This window comes from Lichenostomus cassidix, chromosome 25 (genome assembly GCF_008360975.1).
Source record: "Lichenostomus cassidix isolate B80296 chromosome 25, HeHo_3.0, whole genome shotgun sequence".
NCBI lineage: Eukaryota > Metazoa > Chordata > Aves > Passeriformes > Meliphagidae > Lichenostomus > Lichenostomus cassidix.
In genome coordinates, this window is record NC_139505.1 from 3845745 (window position 1) to 3869941 (window position 24197).

General features: G+C 46.1%; 1 protein-coding gene across 4 annotated transcripts in view; it reads left to right on the forward strand.

Moving 5' to 3' along the window:
* Positions 1–1003: 1003 nt before the first annotated feature.
* The window catches only part of LOC146427376 (uncharacterized), a 44534-nt gene continuing 21340 nt past the window's right edge, over positions 1004–24197 (forward strand). Inside the window, exons 1-13 of one of the 4 annotated variants that reach the window (XM_085082644.1) lie at positions 1004–1285; positions 2709–2855; positions 4966–5045; positions 6425–6550; positions 7865–7982; positions 13137–13315; positions 14840–14915; positions 17650–17820; positions 18691–18778; positions 19976–20074; positions 22129–22211; positions 23795–23814; positions 23851–24051. In XM_085082644.1, the coding sequence (XP_084938770.1) occupies positions 1045–1285; positions 2709–2855; positions 4966–5045; positions 6425–6550; positions 7865–7982; positions 13137–13315; positions 14840–14915; positions 17650–17820; positions 18691–18778; positions 19976–20074; positions 22129–22211; positions 23795–23814; positions 23851–24051 (1629 nt within the window). In that variant the 5' untranslated portion in view covers positions 1004–1044. Of the gene's footprint in view, positions 1286–2708; positions 2856–4965; positions 5046–6424; positions 6551–7864; positions 7983–13136; positions 13316–14839; positions 14916–17649; positions 17821–18690; positions 18779–19975; positions 20075–22128; positions 22212–23794; positions 24095–24197 lie in introns of all 4 variants that reach the window. The other 3 variants (XM_085082646.1, XM_085082643.1, XM_085082645.1) reach the window with 3 other exon arrangements.

The window sequence follows — 24197 nt, forward strand, 5'->3', positions numbered from 1 at the left end:
TTTTTTCCCCCAATTTTCCCCATTTTTCCCCATTTTTCCCCCAATTTTCCCCATTTTTCCCCAATTTTCCCCATTTTCCCCATTTTTCCCCCAATTTCCCCATTTTTTCCCATTTTTCCCATTTTTTCTTCCCCATTTTTCCCCCATTTTTCCCCAATTTTTCTCCTTTTTCCTTCCCTTTTTCTTCCCTTTTCCCCCAATTCCCCCATTTCCCCCATTTTTTCTTCTTCCTTTTCCCCATTTCTCCCCATTTTTCCCATTTTTCCCCTTTTTTTCCCATTTTTCCCATTTTTTCCCCTTTTTTTCCCATTTTTCCCATTTTTTCTCCTTTTTCCCCATTTTCCCCCATTTTTCCTTCTTTCTTTTTCCCCATTTTTCTCCCATTTTTCCCCATTTTTCCCCATTTTTTCCCCAAATTTTTCCACCTTTCTTCCCCCATTTTTCCCCTAATTTTCTCCTTTTTTCCTCTTTTTTTTCCCTTTTTTTCTCCCCAATTTCTCCCCAATTTCTCCCCAATTTTCCCCCTAATTTTTCCCCAATTTCCCCCCAATTTCCCCCCGATTTTCCCCTAATTTTCCCCTAATATTCTCCTTTTCCCCCAATTCCCCCAATTTCCCCAATTCCAATTTCCCCACTTACCCCAATTTTCTCCCAATTTTCCCCAATTTCCCCATTTTAATTTTCCCCTTAATTTTTCCCTATTTTTATCTGTTTTTTCCCCAATTTTCCCCATTTTTATCTGTTTTTCCCCCCAATTTTCCCTCAATTTTTCCCCAATTTTTCCCCATTTTTTCCCCAAATTTTTCCACCTTTCTTCTCCCATTTTTCCCCTAAATTTCTCCTTTTGTCCTCTTTTTTTTTCCTTTTATTCTCCCCAATTTCTCCCCAATTTTCCCCCTAATTTTTCCACCTTTCTTCCCCCATTTTCCCCATTTTCCCCCTTGTAATTTTCCTTTTCTCCCCATTTTTCTTTTTTCCCCCAAATTTTTTCCTCAAACTCCCAAATTCCCCCCAAAATCCCAAATTTTCCCAATTCCCAGGAGCATGGACTCTCCCAGCCTGGGCTTCGGCGATTCCTTCCTCCCTCACCTCCTGGAGGACGAGCAGAACTTCCTTCCCGACCTCGACCTCGACCTGGAAAATCCCCAAAATCCCCCAAATCCTCCCCAAAGCCGCCAGAATTCCCAAAATTCCCCGAATTCCCAGAGCTGGCAGCACTCCGTTTCCCGGGAAATCGTCGCCAACCTTTCCCAGCGGGAGGTGGAGCGGCAGGAAGTCATCAACGGTGCGGAAAAATTCGGGATTTTTGGGAATTTTTGGGGAGTTTTGGGGAGATTTGGGGGGATTTGGGGAGATTTGGGGAGGTGGGATTTGGGGTGGGAAGGTTTTGGGGTTTTCTTCGTGGGATTTGGGGTTTAAATCCGGGATTTTGGGGGTTAAATCTGGGATTTTGGGTTTTTTTAAATGGGATTTTGGGGTTTAAATCTGGGATTTTGGGGTTTAAATTTGGGATTTTGGGGTTTTTTCATAGGATTTGGGGGTTTTTTTGGGATTTGGGGTTTCATTCCTGGATTTTGGGGTTTAAATCTGGGATTTTGTGGGTTTTTTCATAGGATTTGGGGTATTTTCCCAAATTTGGGGTATTTTCCCAGATTTAGGGTCTGATTTGGGATTTGGGGTCTCATTCCTGGGATTTGGGGTCTCATTTCAGGATTTTGGGGTTTTTTCATGGGATTTGGGGTTTCATGTTGGGATTTTGGGGTCTAAATCCAGGATTTTGGGGCTTAAATCTGGGATTTTGGGGTTTTTTCATGGGATTTGGGGTTTCATTCCTGGATTTTGGGGTTTAAATCTGGGATTTTGGGGTGTCATTCCTGGATTTTGGGGTCTTTTCCTGGGATTTGGGGCCTCATTCCCAGATTTGGGGTTTCACTCCCAGGATTTGAGAGTGGGAATTTTGTGGGAATTTTATCCTGATATTCCCTTTATCCCGATATTCCCAATATTCCTGCTATCCCCTCTATCCCAACATTCCTGTCTCTATCCCGACATTCCCAACATTCCCATTTCTATCACGACATTCCCCTCTCTATCGCGACACTCCCATCTCTATCGCGACATTCCCGTCGCTATCCCGTTTTTATCCCGTTTCTATCCCGTCTCCATCCCGACATTTCCATTTCTATCGCGACATTCCCGTCTCTATCCTGATGTTCCCGTCTCTATCGCGACATTCCCTGGGATTCTATCGCGACATTCCCGTCCCTATCGCAACATTCCCGTCCCTATCGCGACATTCCCGTTTCTATCGCGACATTCCCTGTGATTCTATCGCGACATTCCCTGTGATTCTGTCGTGACATTCCCATCTCTATCGCGACATTCCCATCTCTATCACGACACTCCCATCTCTATCACGACATTCTCTGGGATTCTATCGCGACACTCCCGTCTCTATCGCGACATTCCCTGGGATTCTATCGCGACATTCCCTGGGATTCTATCGTGACATTCCCGTCTCTATCGCGACATTCCCTGGGATTCTATCGTGACATTCCCGTCTCTATCGCGACATTCCCTGGGATTCTATCGTGACATTCCCGTCTCTATCGCGACATCCCCTGTGATTCTATCGCGACATCCCCTGGGATTCTATCGCGACATCCCCTGTGATTCTATCGCTCCCTCCCCGGCTGCTGTGGTTGCAGAGCTGTTCCGGACGGAGTTCTCCCACCTGCGGATCCTGCGGGTTTTGGATTTGCTGTTCTTCCAGAGGCTGCGGAGAGAAAACCTGCTGAGCAGGGAGGAGCTGGGGCTGCTCTTCCCTAATCTGCCTGAGCTCATCGAGATCCACAGTGAGAGAAATCCCAAATCCCAAATCCTGAAATCCCAAATCCCAAAAATCCTGAAATCCTACAGTACCGAAATACCAGTATCGTAAAATCCCGAAATGCCCAAAGCTGCTGAGCAGGGAGGAGCTGGGGCTGCTCTTCCCCAACCTCCCTGAACTCATCGAGATCCACAGTGAGAGAAATCCTAGAAATCCCAAAAATCCTAAATCCTGAAAATCCTGAAATCCTGAAATCTTATAGTACCAAAATCGTAAAATCATAAAATACTGAAATCCCGAAATGCCCAAAGCTGCTGAGCAGGGAGGAGCTGGGGCTGCTCTTCCCCAACCTGCCTGAACTCATCGAGATCCACAGTGAGAGAATTCCTGAAAATCCTAAATCCTAAATCCTGAAAATCCTGAAATCCTACAGTACTGAAATCATAAAATACTGTAATTCCCGAAATCCCGAAATGCCCAAAGCTGCTGAGCAGGGAGGAGCTGGGGCTGCTCTTCCCTAACCTGCCTGAACTCATCGAGATCCACAGTGAGAGAAATCCCAAAAATCCTAAATCCTGAAAATCCCAAAAATCCCAAATCCCGAAATCCTACAGTACCGAAATACTGAAATCCCGAAATGCCCAAAGCTGCTGAGCCGGGAGGAGCTGGGGCTGCTCTTCCCCAACCTGCCCGAGCTCATTGACATCCACAGTGAGAGAAATCCCAAAAATCCTAAATCCTGAAATCCCAAAAGCCCGAATCCCAAAAATCCCGAAATCCCAGAATTCTGAAATAAGGAAATATTGAAATCCCGAAATGCCCAAAGCTGCTGAGCCGGGAGGAGCTGGGGCTGCTCTTCCCCAACCTGCCTGAGCTCATCGACATCCACAGTGAGAGAAATCCCAAAAATCCCAAAAATCCTAAATCCTGAAATCTCAAAAATCCCAAAATCCTATAGTACCGAAATACTGAAATCCCGAAATGCCCAAAGCTGCTGAGCAGGGAGGAGCTGGGGCTGCTCTTCCCCAACCTGCCTGAGCTCATCGAGATCCACAGTGAGAGAAATCCCAAAAATCCCAAATCCTGAAATCCCAAATCCCAAAAATCCCAAATCCCAAAAATCCCAAAATCCTACAGTACCGAAATACCGATATCGCAAAATCCCGAAATGCCCAAAGCTGCTGAGCAGGGAGGAGCTGGGGCTGCTCTTCCCTAACCTGCCCGAGCTCATTGATATCCACAGTGAGATAAATCCCAAAAATCCCAAAAATCCTAAATCCTGAAAATCCCAAAAATCCTGAAAATCCTACAGTACCGAAATCGTAAAATCATAAAATACTGAAATCCCGAAATGCCCAAAGCTGCTGAGCAGGGAGGAGCTGGGGCTGCTCTTCCCTAATCTGCCCGAGCTCATCGACATCCACAGTGAGAGAAATCCCAAAAATCTCAAATTCCAAAAATCCTAAAATCCTGAAATAGTGAAATTTGTTTTTCTCCAATCCCACACAATCCCAAAACAAATCTCAAATCCAAATCCAAACAAATAAATACTGAAATTCCTGAATCCCCAAATCCCAAAATCCCGCTGGGAATTCTGTCCTTCCCCAACCTGCCTGACCTCATCGACGTCCACAGTGAAAGTTCCTGAAAATCCTAAATCCGAAAAATCAATCCTGAAATCCCCAAATGCCTGAATCCCTAAAATCTCAAATTCTCAAAATCCCCAAATCCCCAATCCCCAAACTCCCAAACACCCAAACGCCAAATCCCCAAACCCTGAATCCCAAATCCCCAAACCCCAAATCCTCAAATCCCAAATCCCCAAACCCTGAATCCCAGAATCCCAAACCCCAAATCCCAAATCCCACTCCCGCATTCCCAGATTTCCTGATGGATTCCAAATCCCAAATCCCAAACCCCAATATCCCCAAACCCCAAATCCCCAACCCCAAACCCCCAAACCCCAAACTCCCAAACACCCAAACCCCAATATCCCCAAATCCCAAACCCCGAACCCCAAATCTCAAACCCCAAATCCCCAAACCCTGAATCCCAGAATCCCAAACCCCAAATCCCAAACTCCCAAACCCTGAATCCCAAACCCCAAACCCCAAATCCCGATCCCGCATCCGCAGGTTCCCTGTGGGATTCCATGAAGAAGCTGCGGGAGGAAGGACCCATCATCCGAGAGATCGGGGATCTCATGCTGGCCAGGGTGAGGAGCTGGGATTTGGGATTTTGGGTTTTGGGGTTTTGGGATTCAGGATCTGGGGATTTGGGATTTGGGGATGTTGGGGATTTAAGATTTGGGGATTTGGGGAATTTGCGATTTGGGTGATTTGGGGATTTGGAGATACTGGGGTTTGGGATTTGGGGATTTGAGAATTCAGGATTTGGGATTTGGGGATTCAGGATTTCGGGATTTGGGATTTGAGGATTTGGGGATTTGGGGATTCAGGATTTGGGATTTGGGGATTTTGGCGATTCAGGATTTCGGGATTTGGGATTTGGGGATGTTGGGGATTTAAGATTTGGGGATTTGGGGAATTTGCGATTTGGGCGATTTGGGGATTTGGAGATACTGGGGTTTGGGATTTGGGGATTTGGGCATTTGAGATTTGGGGATTTGGGATTTGAGGATTTGGGGATTTGGGGATTCAGGATTTTGGAATTCAGGATTTGGGATTTGAGGATTTGGGGATTTTGGTAATTTGGGATTCAGGGATTTGGGATTGTGGATTTGGGGTTCGGGATTTGAGGATCACAGGATTATGGGAATTCAAAATTGAGGGATTTGGTGATTTGGGAATTTGGGATTTGGGGATTTTGGAATTTCGAAATTTTGGGATTCTGGGATTTTGGGGATTCGGGGATTTGGGATTTTGGGGATTCAGGACTGGGAATTTGGGATTCTGGAATTTGGGATTTGGGGGTTCGGGGATTCAGGATCTGGGATTTGGGGATTTGGGTGTTTGGGGATTTGGGATTTGGTGATTCAGGATTTGGGATTTCAGAATTTTGGGATTTTGAGGATTTGGGCATGTGGGGATTTTGGGAATTTTTGGCTTTTGGGATTTGGGGATTTTGGGATTTCGGGATTCAGAATTGTAGGATTTTAGGAATTTCTGGGAATTTCAGGACCTGGGGATTTTGGGATTTTGGGATTGGGGATTTCAGGAATTTAGGATTTTGGGAATTTTGGGAATTCCATACCTCCCTCACCCAATTTTTTGGGAATTGCAGTTTGGGGGCTCAGCCAAGGAGGAGTTCCAGCAGGTCGCTGCTCAGTTCTGCTCTGGGCAATCCCAGGCTCTGGAGCTGATCTGGGAATCTGGGAATCTGGGAATTTGGGATTTTGGGAATTTGGGATTCCAGGATTCGGGTTTTCAGGATTTTGGAAATTTTTGGCTTTTGGGATTTGGAGATTTTAGGAATTTTTGGCTTTTGGGATTTGGGGATTTTAGGAATTTCTGGGAATTTCAGGACCTGGGGATTTCAGAATCTGGGGATTTTGGGATCTGGATATTTTGGGATTTCAGAATTTTGGGAATTCCATACCTCCCTCCCTAACCCCAATTTTTTGGGAATTCCCAGTTTGGGGGCTCAGCCAAGGAGGAGTTCCAGCAGGTCGCTGCTCAGTTCTGCTCTGGCCAGTCCCAGGCTCTGGAGCTGATCCGAGCCAAGCAGCGCAAGGACAGCAGGTTCCAGCTCTTCATGCAGGTGGGATGGAAATTCCTGGAATTTGGGAATTCCTGGGGGATTCCCAGGGGTTTTCCCAATGGAATTCCAAAGGGTTTTTCCCTGGAATTCCAATCGTTCTGAGTTAAAATTGATTTTAATGAATGGAGTTTATTTTAACGAATGGAGTTCCCAGAGGTTTTTCCTGGAATTCTGATGGAATTCTCAGGGATTTTCCTGGAATTCCTGTGGGATTCCAAAGACTTTTCCCAGAATTCCAAAGGTTTTTTTTTTTTGGTCGGAATTCCGATTGTTCTGAGTTAAAATTGCTTGAAGTTAAAGTTGTTCTGAGTTGAGATTTGTTAAAGTCAAAATGTTGATTTTAACCAATGGAATTCCCAGAGGTTTTTCCTGGAATTCTGATGGAATTCTGATGGAATTCTGAGGGATTTTCCTGGAATTCCTGTGGGGGGTCTTTTCCCTGGAATTCCCAGGTTTTTTCCCCCAGATTCCAATGATTTTTCCCCAGAATTCCGATTTTTTTTTTCTGGAATTCTAATGGTTTCCCCCCAGAATTCCCATTTTTCCCCCAGAATTCCCATATTTTTCCCCATTTTTCCCATTTTTTCCCCAGAATTCCCATATTTTCCTGCAGAATTCCATTTTTCCCCCAAATTCCCAATATTTCCCCCAGAATTCCCATTTTTCCCCACAATTCCCACATTTTTTTCCCCAGAATTCCAACATTTTTTCCCGAAGTTTTTTCCCAGAATTCCAACCTTTTTTCCCAATGTTTTTTTCCCCAGAATTCCCATTTTTTCCCTAGAGTTCCCACAATTTTTCCCATTTTTTTCCCCTGAATTCCAACCTTTTTTCCCCAATGCTTTTTCCCCAGAATTCCCATTTTTTTCCCTGGAATTCCCCTTGTTTTTCCCCTAGAATTCCCATTTTTCCGATTTTTTCCCCAAAATTCTCAATGTTTTTCCCCCCAGAATTCCCAATATTTTTCCCCAGAATTCCCATTTTTCCCCCAGAATTCCCATTTTTCCCTGGAATTCCCCCATTTTTCCCATTTTTTCTCCAGAATTCCCTTTTTTATTCCCCAGAGTTCCCACAATTTTTCCCATTTTTTTCCCCTGAATTCCCATTTTTCCCGATTTTTTTCCCCTAGAATTCCCATTTTTCCCCCATTTTTCCCATTTTTTTCCCCTAGAATTCCCATTTTTCCCCATTTTTCCCATTTTTTTCCCCTAGAATTCCCATTTTTTCCCCAGAATTCCCACATTTTTCCCCAAAATTCCCGAGTTTTTCCCATTTTCCCCCAGAATTCCCATTTTTCCCATATTTTTTCCCCAGGAAGCAGAGTCACACCCGCAGTGCCGCCGGCTGCAGCTGAAGGATCTCATCGTGTCTGAGATGCAGAGATTGACCAAATATCCCCTGCTGCTGGAAAACGTCCTGAAATTCACCCCAGGTAGGGAAAATCCCAAAATTCCGGGAAAAATCTGGGAATTCTGGTGAAATTCTGGTGAAATTTTGGGAAATTTTGGCGAAATTTGGGGGAATTAGAGTGAAATTTGGGGAAAATTTGAGTGAAATTTGGGGGAAATTTCAGGCTATTCCTGAGAAAATCTCCTTTGCTACTGGAAAATTTCCTGAAATTCACCCCAGGTAGGGAAAATCCCAAAATTCCGGGAAATTCTGGGAATTCTGGTGAAATTTTGGTGAAATTCTGGGCAAATTTGGGGAAATTTCAGTGAAATTTGGGGGAAATTTCAGGATATTTCTGACCAAATACCCTCTGCTGCTGGAAAACGTCCTCACGTTCACCCCAGGTAGGGAAAATCCCAAAATTCCGGGAAAAATCTGGGAATTCTGGGGGATTTTGGCAAAATTCTAGGAATTCTGGTGAAATTCCAGTGAAATTCTGGGGAATTACAGTGAAATTTGGGGGAAATTTCAGGATATTCCTCACCAAATACCCTCTGCTGCTGGAAAATGTCCTGAATTTTGCCCAGAGTATGGAAAATTCCTGGAATTTTGGGAAAATTCTGGGAATTCTGGTGAAATTCCAGTGAAATTCGGGGAAATTACGGTGAAATTTGGGGAAAATTTCAGGATATTCCTGAGAAAATCTCCTTTGCTACTGGAAAATTTCCTGAAATTCACCCCAGGTAGAGAAAATCCCAAATTCCGGGAAATTCTGGGGAATTCTGGTGAAATTCTGGGGAATTCTGGTGAAATTTTGGGGAATTACAGTGAAATTTGGGGGAAATTCTGGAGAAATTTCAGGGAAATTTCAGGATATTCCTGACCAAATATCCCCTGCTGCTGGAAAACGTCCTCAAGTTCACCCCAGGTAGGGAAAATCCCAAAATTCCGGGAAATTCTGGGAATTCTGAGGGAATTCCGGCAAAATTCTGGGGAATTCTGGGGGAATTCTGGTGAAATTCTGGGGAAATTCCGGTGAAATTTGGGGCAAATGTGGGGAAATTTCAGTGAAATTTGGGGGAAATTTCAGGATATTCCTGACCAAATATCCTTTGCTGCTGGAAAATGTCCTCAAGTTCACCCCAGGTACGGAAAATCCCAAAATTCCGGGAAAATTCTGGGGGAATTGTGGGAATTCCCAGGAGCAGGAGAAGCTTTTCCTGGCCAGGGATCACTGCAGGGACATCCTGAGCCATTCCAGTCCCAGTTTTACCCATTTTTACCCCATTTTTTTGCCATTTTTCCCCATTTTTTCACCGATTTTCACCATTTTTTCACCGTTTTTTCCCAAATTTCCCATTTCTCTCCCCATTTCCCAGGGAATTCCCAGGAGCAGGAGAAGCTGCTCCAGGCCAGGGATCACTGCAGGGACATCCTGAGCCATTCCAGTCCCAGTTTTACCCATTTTTACCCCATTTTTTTGCCGTTTTTCCCCATTTTTTCACCGATTTTCACCATTTTTTCACAATTTTTTCCTAAATTTCCCGTTTTTCCCCCATTTCCCAGGGAATTCCCCGGAGCAGGAGAAGCTGTTCCTGGCCAGGGATCACTGCAGGGACATCCTGAGCCATTGCAGTCCCAGTTTTACTCAGATTTTCCCCATTTTAACTCCAATTTTCACCATTTTTTCACCGATTTTCACCATTTTTTCACCGTTTTTTCCCAAATTTCCCATTTCTCTCCCCATTTCCCAGGGAATTCCCCAGAGCAGGAGAAGCTGCTCCAGGCCAGGGATCACTGCAGGAACATCCTGAGCCATTCCTGTCCCAGTTTTTTCAGTTGTTATCTCATTTTTTTGCCGTTTTTTCCCATTTTTTCACCGATTTTCACCATTTTTTCACCGTTTTTTCCCAAATTTCCCATTTCTTTCCCCATTTCCCAGGGAATTCCCCGGAGCAGGAGAAGCTTTTCCTTGCCAGGGATCACTGCAGGGACATCCTGAGCCATTCCAGTCCCAGTTTTACCCATTTTTATCCCATTTTTACCCATTTTTCCCCATTTTTATGCCATTTTTTCGCCGATTTTCACCATTTTTTCACTGTTTTTTCCCAAATTTCCCATTCTCTCTCCATTTCCCAGGGAATTCCCAGGAACAAGAGAAGCTTTTCCAGGCCAGGGATCACTGCAGGGACATCCTGAGCCATTCCAGTCCCAGTTTTACTCAGATTTTCCCCATTTTAACTCCGATTTTCACCATTTTTTCCCGTTTTTTTTAATTTTTCCCAAATTTCCCATATTTCCCCCCATTTCCCAGGGAATTCCCCGGAGCAGGAGAAGCTGTTCCAGGCCAGGGATCACTGCAGGGACATCCTGAGCCATTCTTGTCCCAGTTTTACCCATTTTTACCCCATTTTTTCACCATTTTTCCCCATTTTTTCACCGATTTTCACCATTTTTTCACCATTTTTTCACCGTTTTTTCCCATTTTTTCCCCATTTTCCAGGGAATTCCCCGGAGCAGGAGAAGCTGCTCCAGGCCAGGGATCACTGCAGGGACATCCTGAGCCATTCCTGTCCTACTTTTACCCATTTGTACCCCATTTTTTTGCCATTTTTCCCCATTTTTTCACCGATTTTCACCGTTTTTTCACCGTTTTTTCCCGTTTTTTCCCATTTTTCCCCCATTTCCCAGGGAATTCCCAGGAGCAGGAGAAGCTTTTCCAGGCCAGGGATCACTGCAGGGACATCCTGAGCCATTCCAGTCCCACTTTTACCCATTTTTACTCCAATTTTCACCATTTTTTCGCCATTTTTTCCAGTTTTTTCAGGTTTTTTTCCCATTTTTCACTCCATTTTTCCCCCATTTCCCAGGGAATTCCCAGGAGCAGGAGAAGCTGTTCCTGGCCAGGGATCACTGCAGGGACATCCTGAGCCATTCCAGTCCCAGTTTTACCCAGTTTTACCCCATTTTTTTGCCATTTTTCCCCATTTTTACTCCGATTTTCACCATTTTTTCACCATTTTTCCCAAATTTCCCATTTCTTCCCCCATTTCCCAGGGAATTCCCCGGAGCAGGAGAAGCTGCTCCAGGCCAGGGATCACTGCAGGGACATCCTGAGCCATTCCAGTCCCAGTTTTATTCAGATTTTCCCCATTTTAACTCCGATTTTCACCATTTTTTTGCTGATTTTCACCATTTTTTCACCGATTTTCACCATTTTTTCACCGATTTTCACCATTTTTTCACAATTTTTTCCCAAATTTCCCATTTTTCCCATTTCCCAGGGAATTCCCAGGAGCAGGAGAAGCTGCTCCAGGCCAGGGATCACTGCAGGGACATCCTGAGCCATTCCAGCCCCAGTTTTACCCCAATTTTCACCATTTTTTCCCCATTTTTTCACCCTTTTTCCCCATTTTTTCACCGATTTTCACCATTTTTTCACAATTTTTTCCCAAATTTCCCGGTTTTTTCCCATTTCCCAGGGAATTCCCCGGAGCAGGAGAAGCTTTTCCAGGCCAGGGATCACTGCAGGGACATCCTGAGCCATTCCAGTCCCAGTTTTACCCAGTTTTATCCTATTTTTTCGCCGATTTTCCCCATTTTTTTGTCCAATTTTCACCATTTTTCCCCGTTTTTTCCCGTTTTTTCAGTTTTTTTTCCTGTTTTTTCCCATTTCTTTCCCCATTTCCCAGGGAATTCCCAGGAACAAGAGAAGCTGCTCCAGGCCAGGGATCAGTGCAGGGACATCCTGAGCCATTCCAGTCCCAGTTTTTTCAGTTTTTATCTCATTTTTTTGCCGTTTTTTTCCATTTTAACACCGTTTTTTCCCGGTTTTTTTTGTTTATCCCAATTTTCCCATTTCTTCCCCCATTTCCCAGGGAATTCCCCGGAGCAGGAGAAGCTGTTCCAGGCCAGGGATCACTGCAGGGACATCCTGAGCCATTCCAGTCCCAGTTTTACTCAGATTTTCCCCATTTTAACTCTGATTTTCACCATTTTTTCACCGACTTTCACCATTTTTTCCCGTTTTTTTTAATTTTTCCCAAATTTCCCATATTTTCCCCCATTTCCCAGGGAATTCCCAGGAACAAGAGAGGCTGCTCCAGGCCAGGGATCACTGCAGGGACATCCTGAGCCATTCCAGTCCCAGTTTTACCCATTTTTACCCCATTTTTTCGCCGTTTTTCACCATTTTTTCACCTATTTTCACCATTTTTATGCCATTTTTTCCCGTTTTTTCCCATTTTTCCCCCATTTCCCAGGGAATTCCCAGGAGCAGGAGAAGCTTTTCCAGGCCAGGGATCACTGCAGGGACATCCTGAGCCATTCCTGTCCCAGTTTTACTCAGATTTTCCCCATTTTAACTCCGATTTTCACCATTTTTTCGCCGTTTTTCACTGTTTTTTCCTGTTTTATTTAATTTTTCCCAAATTTCCCATTTCTTTCCCCATTTCCCAGGGAATTCCCAGGAACAAGAGAAGCTTTTCCAGGCCAGGGATCACTGCAGGGACATCCTGAGCCATTCCAGTCCCAGTTTTACTCAGATTTTCCCCATTTTAACTCCGATTTTCACCATTTTTTCGCCGTTTTTCACTGTTTTTCCCCATTTTTTTCCCATTTTTCCCAAATTTCCCATTTTTTTCCCCATTTCCCAGGGAATTCCCAGGAGCAGGAGAAGCTGTTCCAGGCCAGGGATCACTGCAGGGACATCCTGAGCCATTCCTGTCCCAGTTTTACCCATTTTTACCCCATTTTTTTGCCGTTTTTCCCCATTTTTTCACCGATTTTCACCATTTTTTCACCATTTTTTCCTGTTTTTTCCCATTTTTTCCCCATTTCCCAGGGAATTCCCCGGAGCAGGAGAAGCTTTTCCAGGCCAGGGATCACTGCAGGGACATCCTGAGCCATTCCAGTCCAGTTTTACCCATTTTTACCCCATTTTTTCACCAATTTTCACCCTTTTTTCACCGTTTTTTCCCAAATTTCCCATTTCTTTCCCCATTTCCCAGGGAATTCCCCGGAGCAGGAGAAGCTGCTCCAGGCCAGGGATCACTGCAGGGACATCCTGAGCCATTCCAATCTCAGTTTTACCCATTTTTACCCCATTTTTACTCCAATTTTCACCATTTTTTCGCCGATTTTCACCATTTTTTTGCTGATTTTCACCGTTTTTCCTCGTTTTTTCCCCATTTCCCAGGGAATTCCCCGGAGCAGGAGAAGCTGCTCCAGGCCAGGGATCACTGCAGGGACATCCTGAGGTTTGTCAACGACGCTCTGCGCGGCGCGGAGAACAGAGCGAAGCTGCAGAGCTACCAGAGGCGCCTCGACACCTCCTCCCTGGAGAGGAGCTGCAACCCCCTGGCTGCCGAGTTCAGGGTGATTTTGGGAGGAAAAATGGAGGAATTGGGAAAAAATGGGGAGAAAGGGTGAAAAAATGGGGGAAAATGGTGAAAAAATGGGGAGAAACGGTGAAAAAATGGGTAAAAATGGGGGGAAATGAGGAGCTGCAACCCCCTGGCTGCCGAGTTCAGGGTGATTTTGGGGGGAAAAAATGGGGAAATTGGGAAAAAATGGGGAAATTGGGAAAAAATGGGGAAAAATGGTGAAAAAATGGGGGAAAAACGGTGAAAAAATGGGGAAAAATGGCCAAAAAATGGGGAAAAATGGGGGGAAATGAGGAGCTGCAACCCCCTGGCTGCCGAGTTCAAGGTGTTTTGGGGGGAAAAATGGGGAAATTGGGAAAAATGGGGAAAAAATGGGGAAAAAGGGGGAAAAATGGCGAAAAAATGGGGAGAAATGGTGAAAAAATGGGGAAAAATGGTGAAAAAATGGGAAAAAACGGTGAAAAAATGGGGAAAAAATGAGGAAAAATGGGGAAAAATGAGGAAAAATGGGGGGAAATGAGGAGCTGCAACCCCCTGGCTGCCGAGTTCAGGGTGATTTTGGGGGGGAAAATGGGGAAATTGGGAAAAAATGGGGAAAAAATGGGGAAAAATGGGGAAAAAATGGGGAAAAAATGGGGAGAAACAGGGAAAAAATGGCCAAAAAATGGGGAAAAATGGGGAAAAACGAGGGGAATTGGGGGGAAATGAGGAGTTGCAACCCTCTGGCTGCTGAGTTTAAGGTGTTTCTGGGGAAAAATGGGGGAAAAAATTGGAAAAAAATGGGGAAAATGGGAAAAAATGGGGAAAAACAGTGAAAAAATGGGGAAAAATGGGGGGAAATGAGGAGCTGCAACCCTCTGGCTGCCGAGTTCAAGGTGATTTGGGGGAAAAATGGGAGAATTGGGAAAAAATGGGGAAAAACGGTGAAAAATGGGGAAAAAATGGGGAAAAATGGGGAAAAAATGGGGAAAAATGGGGAAAAAATGGGGGGAAGTGAGGACCTGCAACCCTCTGGCTGCCGAGTTCAAGGTGATTTTGGCGGGAAAAATGGAGGAATTGGGAAAAAATGGGGAGAAACGGTGAAAAAATGGGGAAAAAATGGGGGAAAATGGCGAAAAAATGGGGAAAATTGGGAAAACCTGAGGAAAACCTGAGGAAAAATGGAGACAAACGGGGAAAATTTGAGGAAAAATGGGGAAAACTGGGAAAAACTGAGGAAAAATGGGGAAAAATTGAGGAAAACTGGGGAAAAACTGGGGAAAAAATGGGGAAAATGGGGAAAAACTGAGGAAAACTGGAGGAAAAATGGGGAAAGCGGAGGAAAAATGGAGGAAAAACAGGGAAAAACTGAGGAATACTGTGGAAAAATGGGGAAAATGTGGGGAAAATGGGGAAAAACTGAGGAAAAATGAGGCTCAGCCCCCCTGGCAGTGAAATTCAAAGTATTCCTGAATTCCCCAATCCTGAAAAACTGGAAAAATTGGGGGAAATTGGGAAAAACTGTTGTTTTTGGCAGAACCTGGACCTGACTGCACACAGGATGATCCATGAGGGACCTTTGGCCTGGAGAGTGAGCAAGGAGAAAACTGTGGGTATGACTGGGAGGGACTGGGAGGGACTGGGAGGGAACTGGGAGGGACTGGGAATGGACTGGGATGGACTGGGATGGATTGGGAACAGACTGGGAACAGATGGAGGGACTGGGATTGACTGAGAGGGGATTGGGAGGGAACTGGGAGGGACTGGGGGAGACTGGGAGGGAACTGGGAGGAGCAGCGAGGGAACTGGGAGAGACTTTTTCCCCTTTTCCCAAATTCCCCTTTTCTCCTTTTCCCCTTTTTCCCATTTTCCTTTTCCAAAATTCCTTTTCTTCCCCTTTCTTCCCCTTTCTTCCCCCTTTTTCCCTTTTCCCCCCTTTTTTCCCTTTTTCCCCTTTTTCCCTTTTCCCAAATTCCTCTTTTCTCCTTTTCCCTTTTCCCATTTCCCCTTTTCCCATTTTTTCCCCTTTTCCCCTTTTCTCCCTTTTCCCAAATTCCCCTCTTCGCTTTTTCCCTTTTCCCTGAATTCCCTATTTCCCAATTTCCCTTTTCCCTCCTTTCCAGAAGGTTTTCTATCTTCACCTTTAACCACCAATTTCAAAACCCCAAAAATTCCCAAATTCCCACCGAAATTCCCGAATTTCCCTCAATTCCAGATCTCCACGTTCTGCTCCTGGAGGATCTCCTGGTTCTCCTCCAAAAACAGGAGATTCCCAAATCCCCAAATCTTCCTAAATTCCCAAATTCCCACCCAATTCCTGCCGTTCCCACAAACCCAAACTCCCCAAAATCTCGAATTCCCACCGAAATTCCCAAATTTCCCTCAATTCCAGATCTCCACGTGCTTCTCCTGGAGGATCTCCTGGTTCTTCTCCAGCAGCAGGAGATTCCCAAATTCCCCAAAATCCCAAATTCCAATCCAATTTCTACCATTCCCGCCAAACTCCCGTCATTCTCAAACTCCCAAATTTCCACCAAACTCCCCAAAATCTCGAATTCCCACCGAAATTCCCGAATTTCCCTCAATTGCAGATCTCCACGTGCTTCTCCTGGAGGATCTGCTGGTTCTTCTCCAGCAGCAGGAGATTCCCAAATTCCCAAACTCCCAAATTCCCAAACTCCCATCATTCCCAAACTCCCAAATTCCCACTGAAACTCTCGAATTCCCACCGAAATTCCCGAATTTCCCTCAATTCCAGATCTCCACGTGCTGCTCCTGGAGGATCTCCTGGTTCTCCTCCAAAGACAGGAGATTCCCAAAATCCCCAAATCTCCCTAAATTCCCAAATTCCCACCCAATTCCTGCCATTCCCACAAACCCAAACTCCCCAAAATCTCGAATTCCCACCGAAATTCCCGAATTTCCCTCAATTCCAGATCTCCACGTTCTGCTCCTGGAGGATCTCCTGGTTCTCCTCCAAAAGCAGGAGATTCCCAAATCCCCAATCTCCCTAAATTCCCAAATTCCCACCCAATTCCTGCCATTCCCACCAAACTCCCACCATTCCCACAATCCCAAAAATCTTCAAATTCTCGAATTCCCACCAAGATTCCCGAATTTCCCTCAATTGCAGATCTCCACGTGCTGCTCCTGGAGGATCTCCTGGTTCTTCTCCAAAAGCAGGAGATTCCCAAAATCCCCAAATTCCCAAACTCCTGGCATTCCCACAACCCCAAAATTCCTGACAAATTCCCAATTTCCCCCCCAATTTCTACCATTCCCACCATTCCCACAACCCCAAAATCTCAAATTCCCACTGAAATTCCAGAATTCCCTGAATTCCAGATCTCCACGTCCTTCTCCTGGAGGATCTCCTGGTTATTCTCCAGCAGCAGGAGATTCCCAAATTCCCAAACTCATAAATTCCCACATTTCCACCAAACTCCCACCATTCCCACAATCCCAAACTCTCCAAATTCTTGAATTCCCACCAAATTCCCACCAAATTCCCACCAAATTCCCAAATTTCCCTCATTCCAGAGCTCCACGTTCTGCTCCTGGAGGATCTCCTGGTTCTCCTCCAGAGACAGGAGATTCCCAAACTCCCCAAATTCCCAAATTCTCACAATCCCAAACTCCCCAAATTCTTGAATTCCCACCAAATTCCCAAACTCCCAAATTCCAACCCAAACTCCCAGACTCCCATCATTCCCACCATTCCCACAACCCCAAAAAGTCCCAAATTCCCACTGAAATTCCCGAATTTCCCTCAATTCCAGATCTCCATGTGCTGCTCCTGGAGGATCTCCTGGTTCTTCTCCAGAGACAGGAGATTCCCAAATCCCCAAAATCCCAAATTCCCACCCAATTCCTGCCATTCCCACCAAACTCCCACCATTCCCACAACCCCAAAAATCTCCAAATTCCCAAATTCCCACCCAAATTCCCACCAAATTCCCAAATTTCCCTCATTCCAGATCTCCACGTCCTTCTCCTGGAGGATCTCCTGGTCCTTCTCCAGCAGCAGGAGATTCCCAAATTCCCCAAATTCCCCAAATTCCAATCCAATTTCTACCATTCCCGCCAAACTCCCGTCATTCTCAAACTCCCAAATTTCCACCAAACTCCCCAAAATCTCGAATTCCCACCGAAATTCCCGAATTTCCCTCAATTCCAGATCTCCACGTTTTGCTCCTGGAGCATCTGCTGGTCCTTGTCCAGTGACAGGAGATTCCCAAATCCCCAAAATCCCAAATTCCCCAAACTCCCAGATTTCCACCAAACTCCCCAATTCTTGAATTCCCACCAAAATTCCCACCGAAATTCCCGAATTTCCCTCAATTGCAGATCTCCACGTTCTTCTCCTGGAGGATCTGCTGGTTCTGCTCCAAAAGCAGGACGAGAAGTTGATCCTGAAGTGCCACGGGAAGAGCTCAGCCGGCGTCTCCTCGGAGTCCAAGGGAACCTTCAGCCCTGTGCTCAAGCTCTGCTCGCTGCTCGTGCGCTCCGTCGCCACAGGTGGGGATTCGGGGATTTTTGGGAATTTTTGGGGATTTTTTGGGGATTTTTGGGGGTTTTTTTGGGATTTTTTTGGGATTTTTTGGGGATTTTTTGGGGATTTTTTGGACATTTTTTGAGATTTTTTGAGACTTTTTGAGATTTTTTGGGATTTTTTGGGGATTTTTTGATTTTGGGATTTTTTTTGTGGAATTTTGGGAATTTTGGGGATTTTTTGGGGATTTGGGGGTTTTTTGGGGAACTTTTTGGGATTTTTTTTTGGATATTTTTTGGAATTTTGGTGGAATTTTGGTAAGTTTTGGGATTTTTTGGGGAATTTTTTGAGAGTTTTGGGGGATTTTTGGGAATTTTTGGGAGAATTTTTGGGAATTTTGAGGATTTTTTTGGAATCTTTGGGGATTTTTTGGGGAATTTTTTGGAATTTTTTTGGGGGTAATTTTTGGGAATTTTTGGGGCCAGAAAATCCTGGAATTTTCAAGGCCAGGAAGTCCCAGATTTTGGGAATTTTCTGGCTGGGAAATCCGGGATTTTGGGAATTTTTGGGGCTGGAAAAATCCCAGATTTTGGGAATTTTTGAGGTTGGGATTGTGTGGGAATTGCCTTTGGTTTTCAGGAATTTTCAGGGCTGGAAAATCCAGGATTTCGGGAATTTTCGGGGCTGGAAAATCCTGATTTTTGGGAATTTTTGGGGCTGGAAAATCCTGGTTTTTGGGTTTTTGGGGCTGGAAAATCCTGATTTTTGGGAATTTTTGGGGCTGGAAAATCCCGATTTTTGGGAATTTGGAAATCCCCAAATGAGGGAAATCGCTGGAATTGTCTGGAATTCCCCAGAATTCCCTGGAATTCCCCAAAATTCCCGTTTTTTCCCAGACAAACGCGCTCTGTTCATCATCTGCACCTCGGAGTTGGGACCTCAGATCTATGAGCTCGTGGCGCTGACCTCCTCCGAGAAAAACACGTGAGGAAAAATGTGGGAAAAATGTGGGAAAAATGTGGGGAAATTATGGGGAAATTATGGGAAAAATGTGGGAAATTCTGGAAAATTCCAGCAAAATTCTGGGAAAATCCTGGAAAATCCCGGGAAAAATGTGGGGAAATTATGGGAAAATTGTGGGGAAATTATGGGAAAAATGTGGGAAATTCTGGAAAATTTGGGGAAAATTCGGGGAAAATTCCGGGAAATTCTGGGAAAATTCCAGCAAAATTCTGGGAAAACTCCTGGAAAATTCTGGGAAAATTCTGGGAAAATTCCTGGAAAATTCTGGGAAAATTCCTGGGAAAACTCCTGGAAAATTCCGGGAAAATTCTGGGAAAATTCCTGGGAAATCGTGGGAAAATTCTGGGAAACTTGCTGGGAAATTGCTGGAAAATCCTGGGAAAATCCTAGAAAATTCTGGGAAAATCCTGGGAAAATCCTGGGAAAATTCTGACAAAATTCTTGGAAAATCCCAGAAAAGTCCAGGAAAAATGTGGGAAAATTATGGGAAATTCTGAGAAAACTCAGGGAAAATCCTGGGAAATTCCTGGGAAAATTCCGGGAAAATTGCTGGAAAATCCTGGGAAAATCAGAGAAAATTCTGGGAAATAGCAGAGAAAATTCTGGGAAAATTCTGACAAAATTCTTGGAAAATCCCAGAAAAGTCCGGGAAAAATGTGCGAAAATCCGGGAAAAATGCGGGAAAAATGTGGTAAATTCTGGGAAAATTGCTGGAAAATCCTGGGAAAATCCTGGGAAATTCTGGGAAAATTCTGACAAAATTCTGGGAAAATTCCAGGAAGATTGCTGGAAAATCCTGGGAAAATCCTGGGAAATTCTGGGAAAATTATGGAAAAATTCCTGTAAAATTCTGGGAAATTCTGGGGGAAATTCTGAGAAAATTCAGGGAAATTCAGGGAAAATTCCTGGAAAATTGCTGGAAAATTCCAGGAAAATGGCTGGAAAATCCTGGGAAAATCAGAGAAAATTCTGGGAAATAGCAGAGAAAATTCTGGGAAAATTCTGACAAAATTCTTGGAAAATCCCAGAAAAGTCCGGGAAAAATGTGCGAAAATCCGGGAAAAATGCGGGAAAATTGTGGTAAATTCTGGGAAAATCCTGGAAAATTCCCAGAAAATCCCTGGGAAGGGCTGGAATTGCGAAGGGTTGGAATTGCAGGTGGCTGGAGCTGCTGGAGCAGGCGGTGCAGGGAGCAGTCGCTGGGATCAGGATCGGCATCGGGATGGCAGAACGGCGAGGGAACAACCCAGCTGCAGGGTGGGGATTAATTGGGGATTAATTGGGGATTAATTGGGGATTAATTGGGGATTAATTGGGGATTGATTGGGGATTAATGGGGGATTGATTGGGGATTGATTGGGATTAGTGGGGTTGGGGGATTGATTGGGGATTAGTTGGGGGATTGATTGGGGATTGATTGGGGATTATTGGGGATTTGGGATTGGTGGGGTTGATTGGGATTTTGGGGATTAGTGGGGATTAGTGGGGATTGATTGGGGGATTGATTGGGGATTAGTGGGGGATTGATTGGGGGATTAATTGGGGATTGGTTGGGGATTGATTGGGGGAATTGATTGGGGATTAATGGGGATTGGGGATTAATTGGGGATTAATTGGGGATTGGTTGGGGGGGATTGATTGGGGGAATTGATTGGGGATTAATGGGATTGGGGGAGTGGTGGGGTGTGAGTGGTGGGTGGGGGATTGGTGGAGGATTGATTGGGGGATTGGGGGAATTGGGGAGGGTGGTGGGATTGGTGGGATTGATTGAGGATTAATTGGGGGAGGTGGTGAGATTAATTGTGGGAATTGGGTGGATTAATTGTAGAATTAATTGGGGGAATTGGGGGATTGGGGGAATTGTGGGGGAATTGTGAAATTGGTGGCCAGGAATTGGGGAGGTGGTGGGAGTTGGGGGAGACTAATTGTGGGAGTGAATTGTGGGAATTAATTGTAGAATTACCTGTGCGGATTGGGGGGTGGGATGTGGGGTGGGAGGAATTGGTGGGGCAGTGGTGGGGGGATTTAATTTGGGGGATTAATTGTGGGAATTGGGGGAATGGGGTGGGATTGGTGGTGGGAATTAATTGTGGGGATTAATTGGGGGAGTGGGGGAGGTGGTGTGGGAATTGGTGGCCAGAGATTACCTGTGAGGATTGGGAATTGGGATTGGGGTGGGGGGTGGGGGGTGGTGGAGGTGGGGGAGTGGTGTGGGAATTAATTGTGGGAATAATTGGGAATTGTGGGAATTAATTGGGGAATTAATTGTGGGGTAATTGTAGTAATTGGGGTTATTTGTGGAGACTGGGGGAATTTATTGTAGGGTGTCAGGAATTAACTGTGGGGATTAATTGTGGGTGGGATTAATTGGGGGAATTAATTGGGGGATTAATTGGGGATTGATTGGGATTGGGGTATTGGGGAGAATTGGTGGGGGATTAGTGGGTTGATTGGGGATTGGTGGGGATTGATTGGGGGGTTGATTGGGGGAATTAATTGTGGGAATTAGTGGGGGATTGTGGGGATTAGTAGGGTGGGGGAGGGGAATAATTGGTAGAATTGGGGGAATTAATTGGGGATTGAGTTGGGGGAGTGGGGGAATTAATTGGGGATTTGGTGGGAGATTAGGTTGGGGGATTGATTGGGATTGGGGGATTAATTGGGGATTAGTGGGGATTGATTGGGGGATTAATTGGGGATTAGTGGGGGATTGATTGGGGATTGATTGGGATTTAATTGGGGATTAATTGGGAGATTGGGGATTGAGTTGGATTGAAGTTGATTGGGGATTGATTGGGAGATTGATTGGGGGATTGATTGGGGGATTGATTGGGGGATTGATTGGGGGATTTGGTGGGGATTAATTGGGAGATGGGGGGATTAATTGGGGATTGATTGGGGATTGATTGGGATTGGGGGATTGGTGAGGGGGTGGTGGGGGAACTGTAGTTCCACAATTAATTGGGGGGATTAATTGGGGAGATTAATTGGGGGATTGGGGGAATTAATTGGGGGAATTGGGGGGGATTGTGGGAATTGTGAGAATTGGGGGGATTAATTGTGGGAATTAATTGTGGGAATTGGGGGAATTATTTGTGGAGATTGGGGTGACCCTGCTGTTTCCATGGTGACACTGCTGTCCCCTGGTGACACTGCCATCCCATGGTGACTGCTGTCCCAGGGTGACCCTGCTGTCCCCATGGTGACATTGGGGTGACACTGCTGTCCCCATTGTGACACTGCTGTCCCAGGGTGACCCTGCTGCCCCCATGGCACCCATGGTGACATTGCTGTCCCCTGCTGTCCCCCAGGCTGTCCCTGGCAGACCCCTCGGTGTCCCCAGTGCTCTCCCGCGGCTCTGCAGCTCAGCCAGGGGCTGAGGAGTGTTCCTTGGGTATGGACGGCCTTGTCACCTCCTGTCACCCCCTGTCACCTCCTGTCACCTCCTGGTACCTCCTGTCACCTCCTGTCACCTCCTGGCACCTCCTGGTACCTCCTGTCACCTCCTGTCACCTCCTGGCACCTCCTGGTACCTCCTGTCACCTCCTGTCACCCCCTGTCACCTCCTGTCACCTCCTGGTACCTCCTGTCACCTCCTGTCACCTCCTGGCACCTCCTGGTACCTCCTGTCACCTCCTGGCACCTCCTGTCACCTCCTGGCACCTCCTGGTACCTCCTGTCACCTCCTGGCACCTTCTGTCACCCCCTGTCACCCCCTGTCACCTCCTGTCACTTCCTGTCACCTCCTGTCACCTTCTGTCACCCCCTGTCACCCCCTGTCACCTCCTGTCACCTTCTGTCACCCCCTGTCACCTCCTGGTACCTCCTGTCACCTCCTGTCACCTCCTGGCACCTCCTGGTACCTCCTGTCACCTCCTGTCACCTTCTGTCACCTCCTGTCACCTCCTGGCACCTCCTATCACCTCCTGTCACCTCCTGGCACCTCCTGTCACCTCCTGTCACCTCCTGGTACCTCCTGGTACCTCCTGTCACCTCCTGTCACCTCCTGGCACCTCCTGGTACCTCCTGTCACCTTCTGTCACCCCCTGTCACCCCCTGTCACCTTCTGTCACCTCCTGTCACCTCCTGGCACCTCCTATCACCTCCTGTCACCTCCTGGTACCTCCTGTCACCTCCTGTCACCTCCTGGCACCTCCTGGTACCTCCTGGCACCCCCTGTCACCTTCTGGTGACACGTCCCTCACGTCCTGTCCCCATTCTTGTCCCCTCTTTGTCCCATTCCCATTCCATTCCCCATTCCCATATTCCCATTCCCTTCCTGTCCTTGTCCTTGTCCCTGTGCCCATCTCTGTCCCATTCCTGTCCCAATCCCATTATTGCCCTTATTCCTATTATTCCCATTCCCATTATTCCCATTCCCGTTTCCATTCCCATCCCATTCCCATAATTCCCATTATTCCCATTATTCCCATTATTCCCATTATTTCCATAATCCCCATTCCCATTTCCGTTCCCATCCCATTCCCATTATTCCCATTATTCCCATAATTCCCATAATTCCCATTCCTATCCCAATCCCATCCCCACCCCATTCCCATTCCATTCCCATTCCTGTTTCCATTCCCATTCTTCCCATCATTTCCATAATTCCCATTATTCCTATTCCCATCCCAATCCCATCCATTCCCATTCCCATCATTCCCAAATTCCCATTATTCCCAATCCCATTCCCACTCCATTCCCATTCCCATAATTCTCATAATTCCCATTATTCCCATTCCCATCCCAATCCCATTCCCACTCCATTCCCATCATTCCCATTATTCCCATTATTCCCACACTCCCATATTCCCATTGTTCTCATTATTCCCATTATTCTCATAATTCCCAATCCCATTCCCACAATTCTCATCATTCCCATTATTCCCATCATTCCCAATCCCATTCCAATCCCATTCCCATCACTCCCCTCCTGTCCCCAAAGCCACTTTCAGCCCCAATCCCCTTTTCCCACAGCCGACAGCGATGACCCCAACAATGACCCCAATGACCCCAATGATGACCCCAACGATGACCCCAATGATGACCCCAACGATCCCAATGATGACCTCAATGACCCCAATGATCCTGATGACCCCGATGACCTCACCAGAAGGGACAAAGCCCTGGAGGAGCCAGGAGGACACCCTGGGGACATCTCTGGGGACATCCCTGGGGACATCCCTGGGGACATCCCTGGAGACATCCCTGGGGACATCCCTGTCCCCTTCCCGCTGGCCACACCCCCCGCCCTGGCCGAGGCTGCGCTGGACGATGGTGAGGCTGAGGGGAATCTGGGAATTCCTGGGCTGGGAAAATCCCAAATTTCCCAATTTTCCTCCTTCCATGTCCTTGGGAAAACCCCAAATCCCTGATTTTC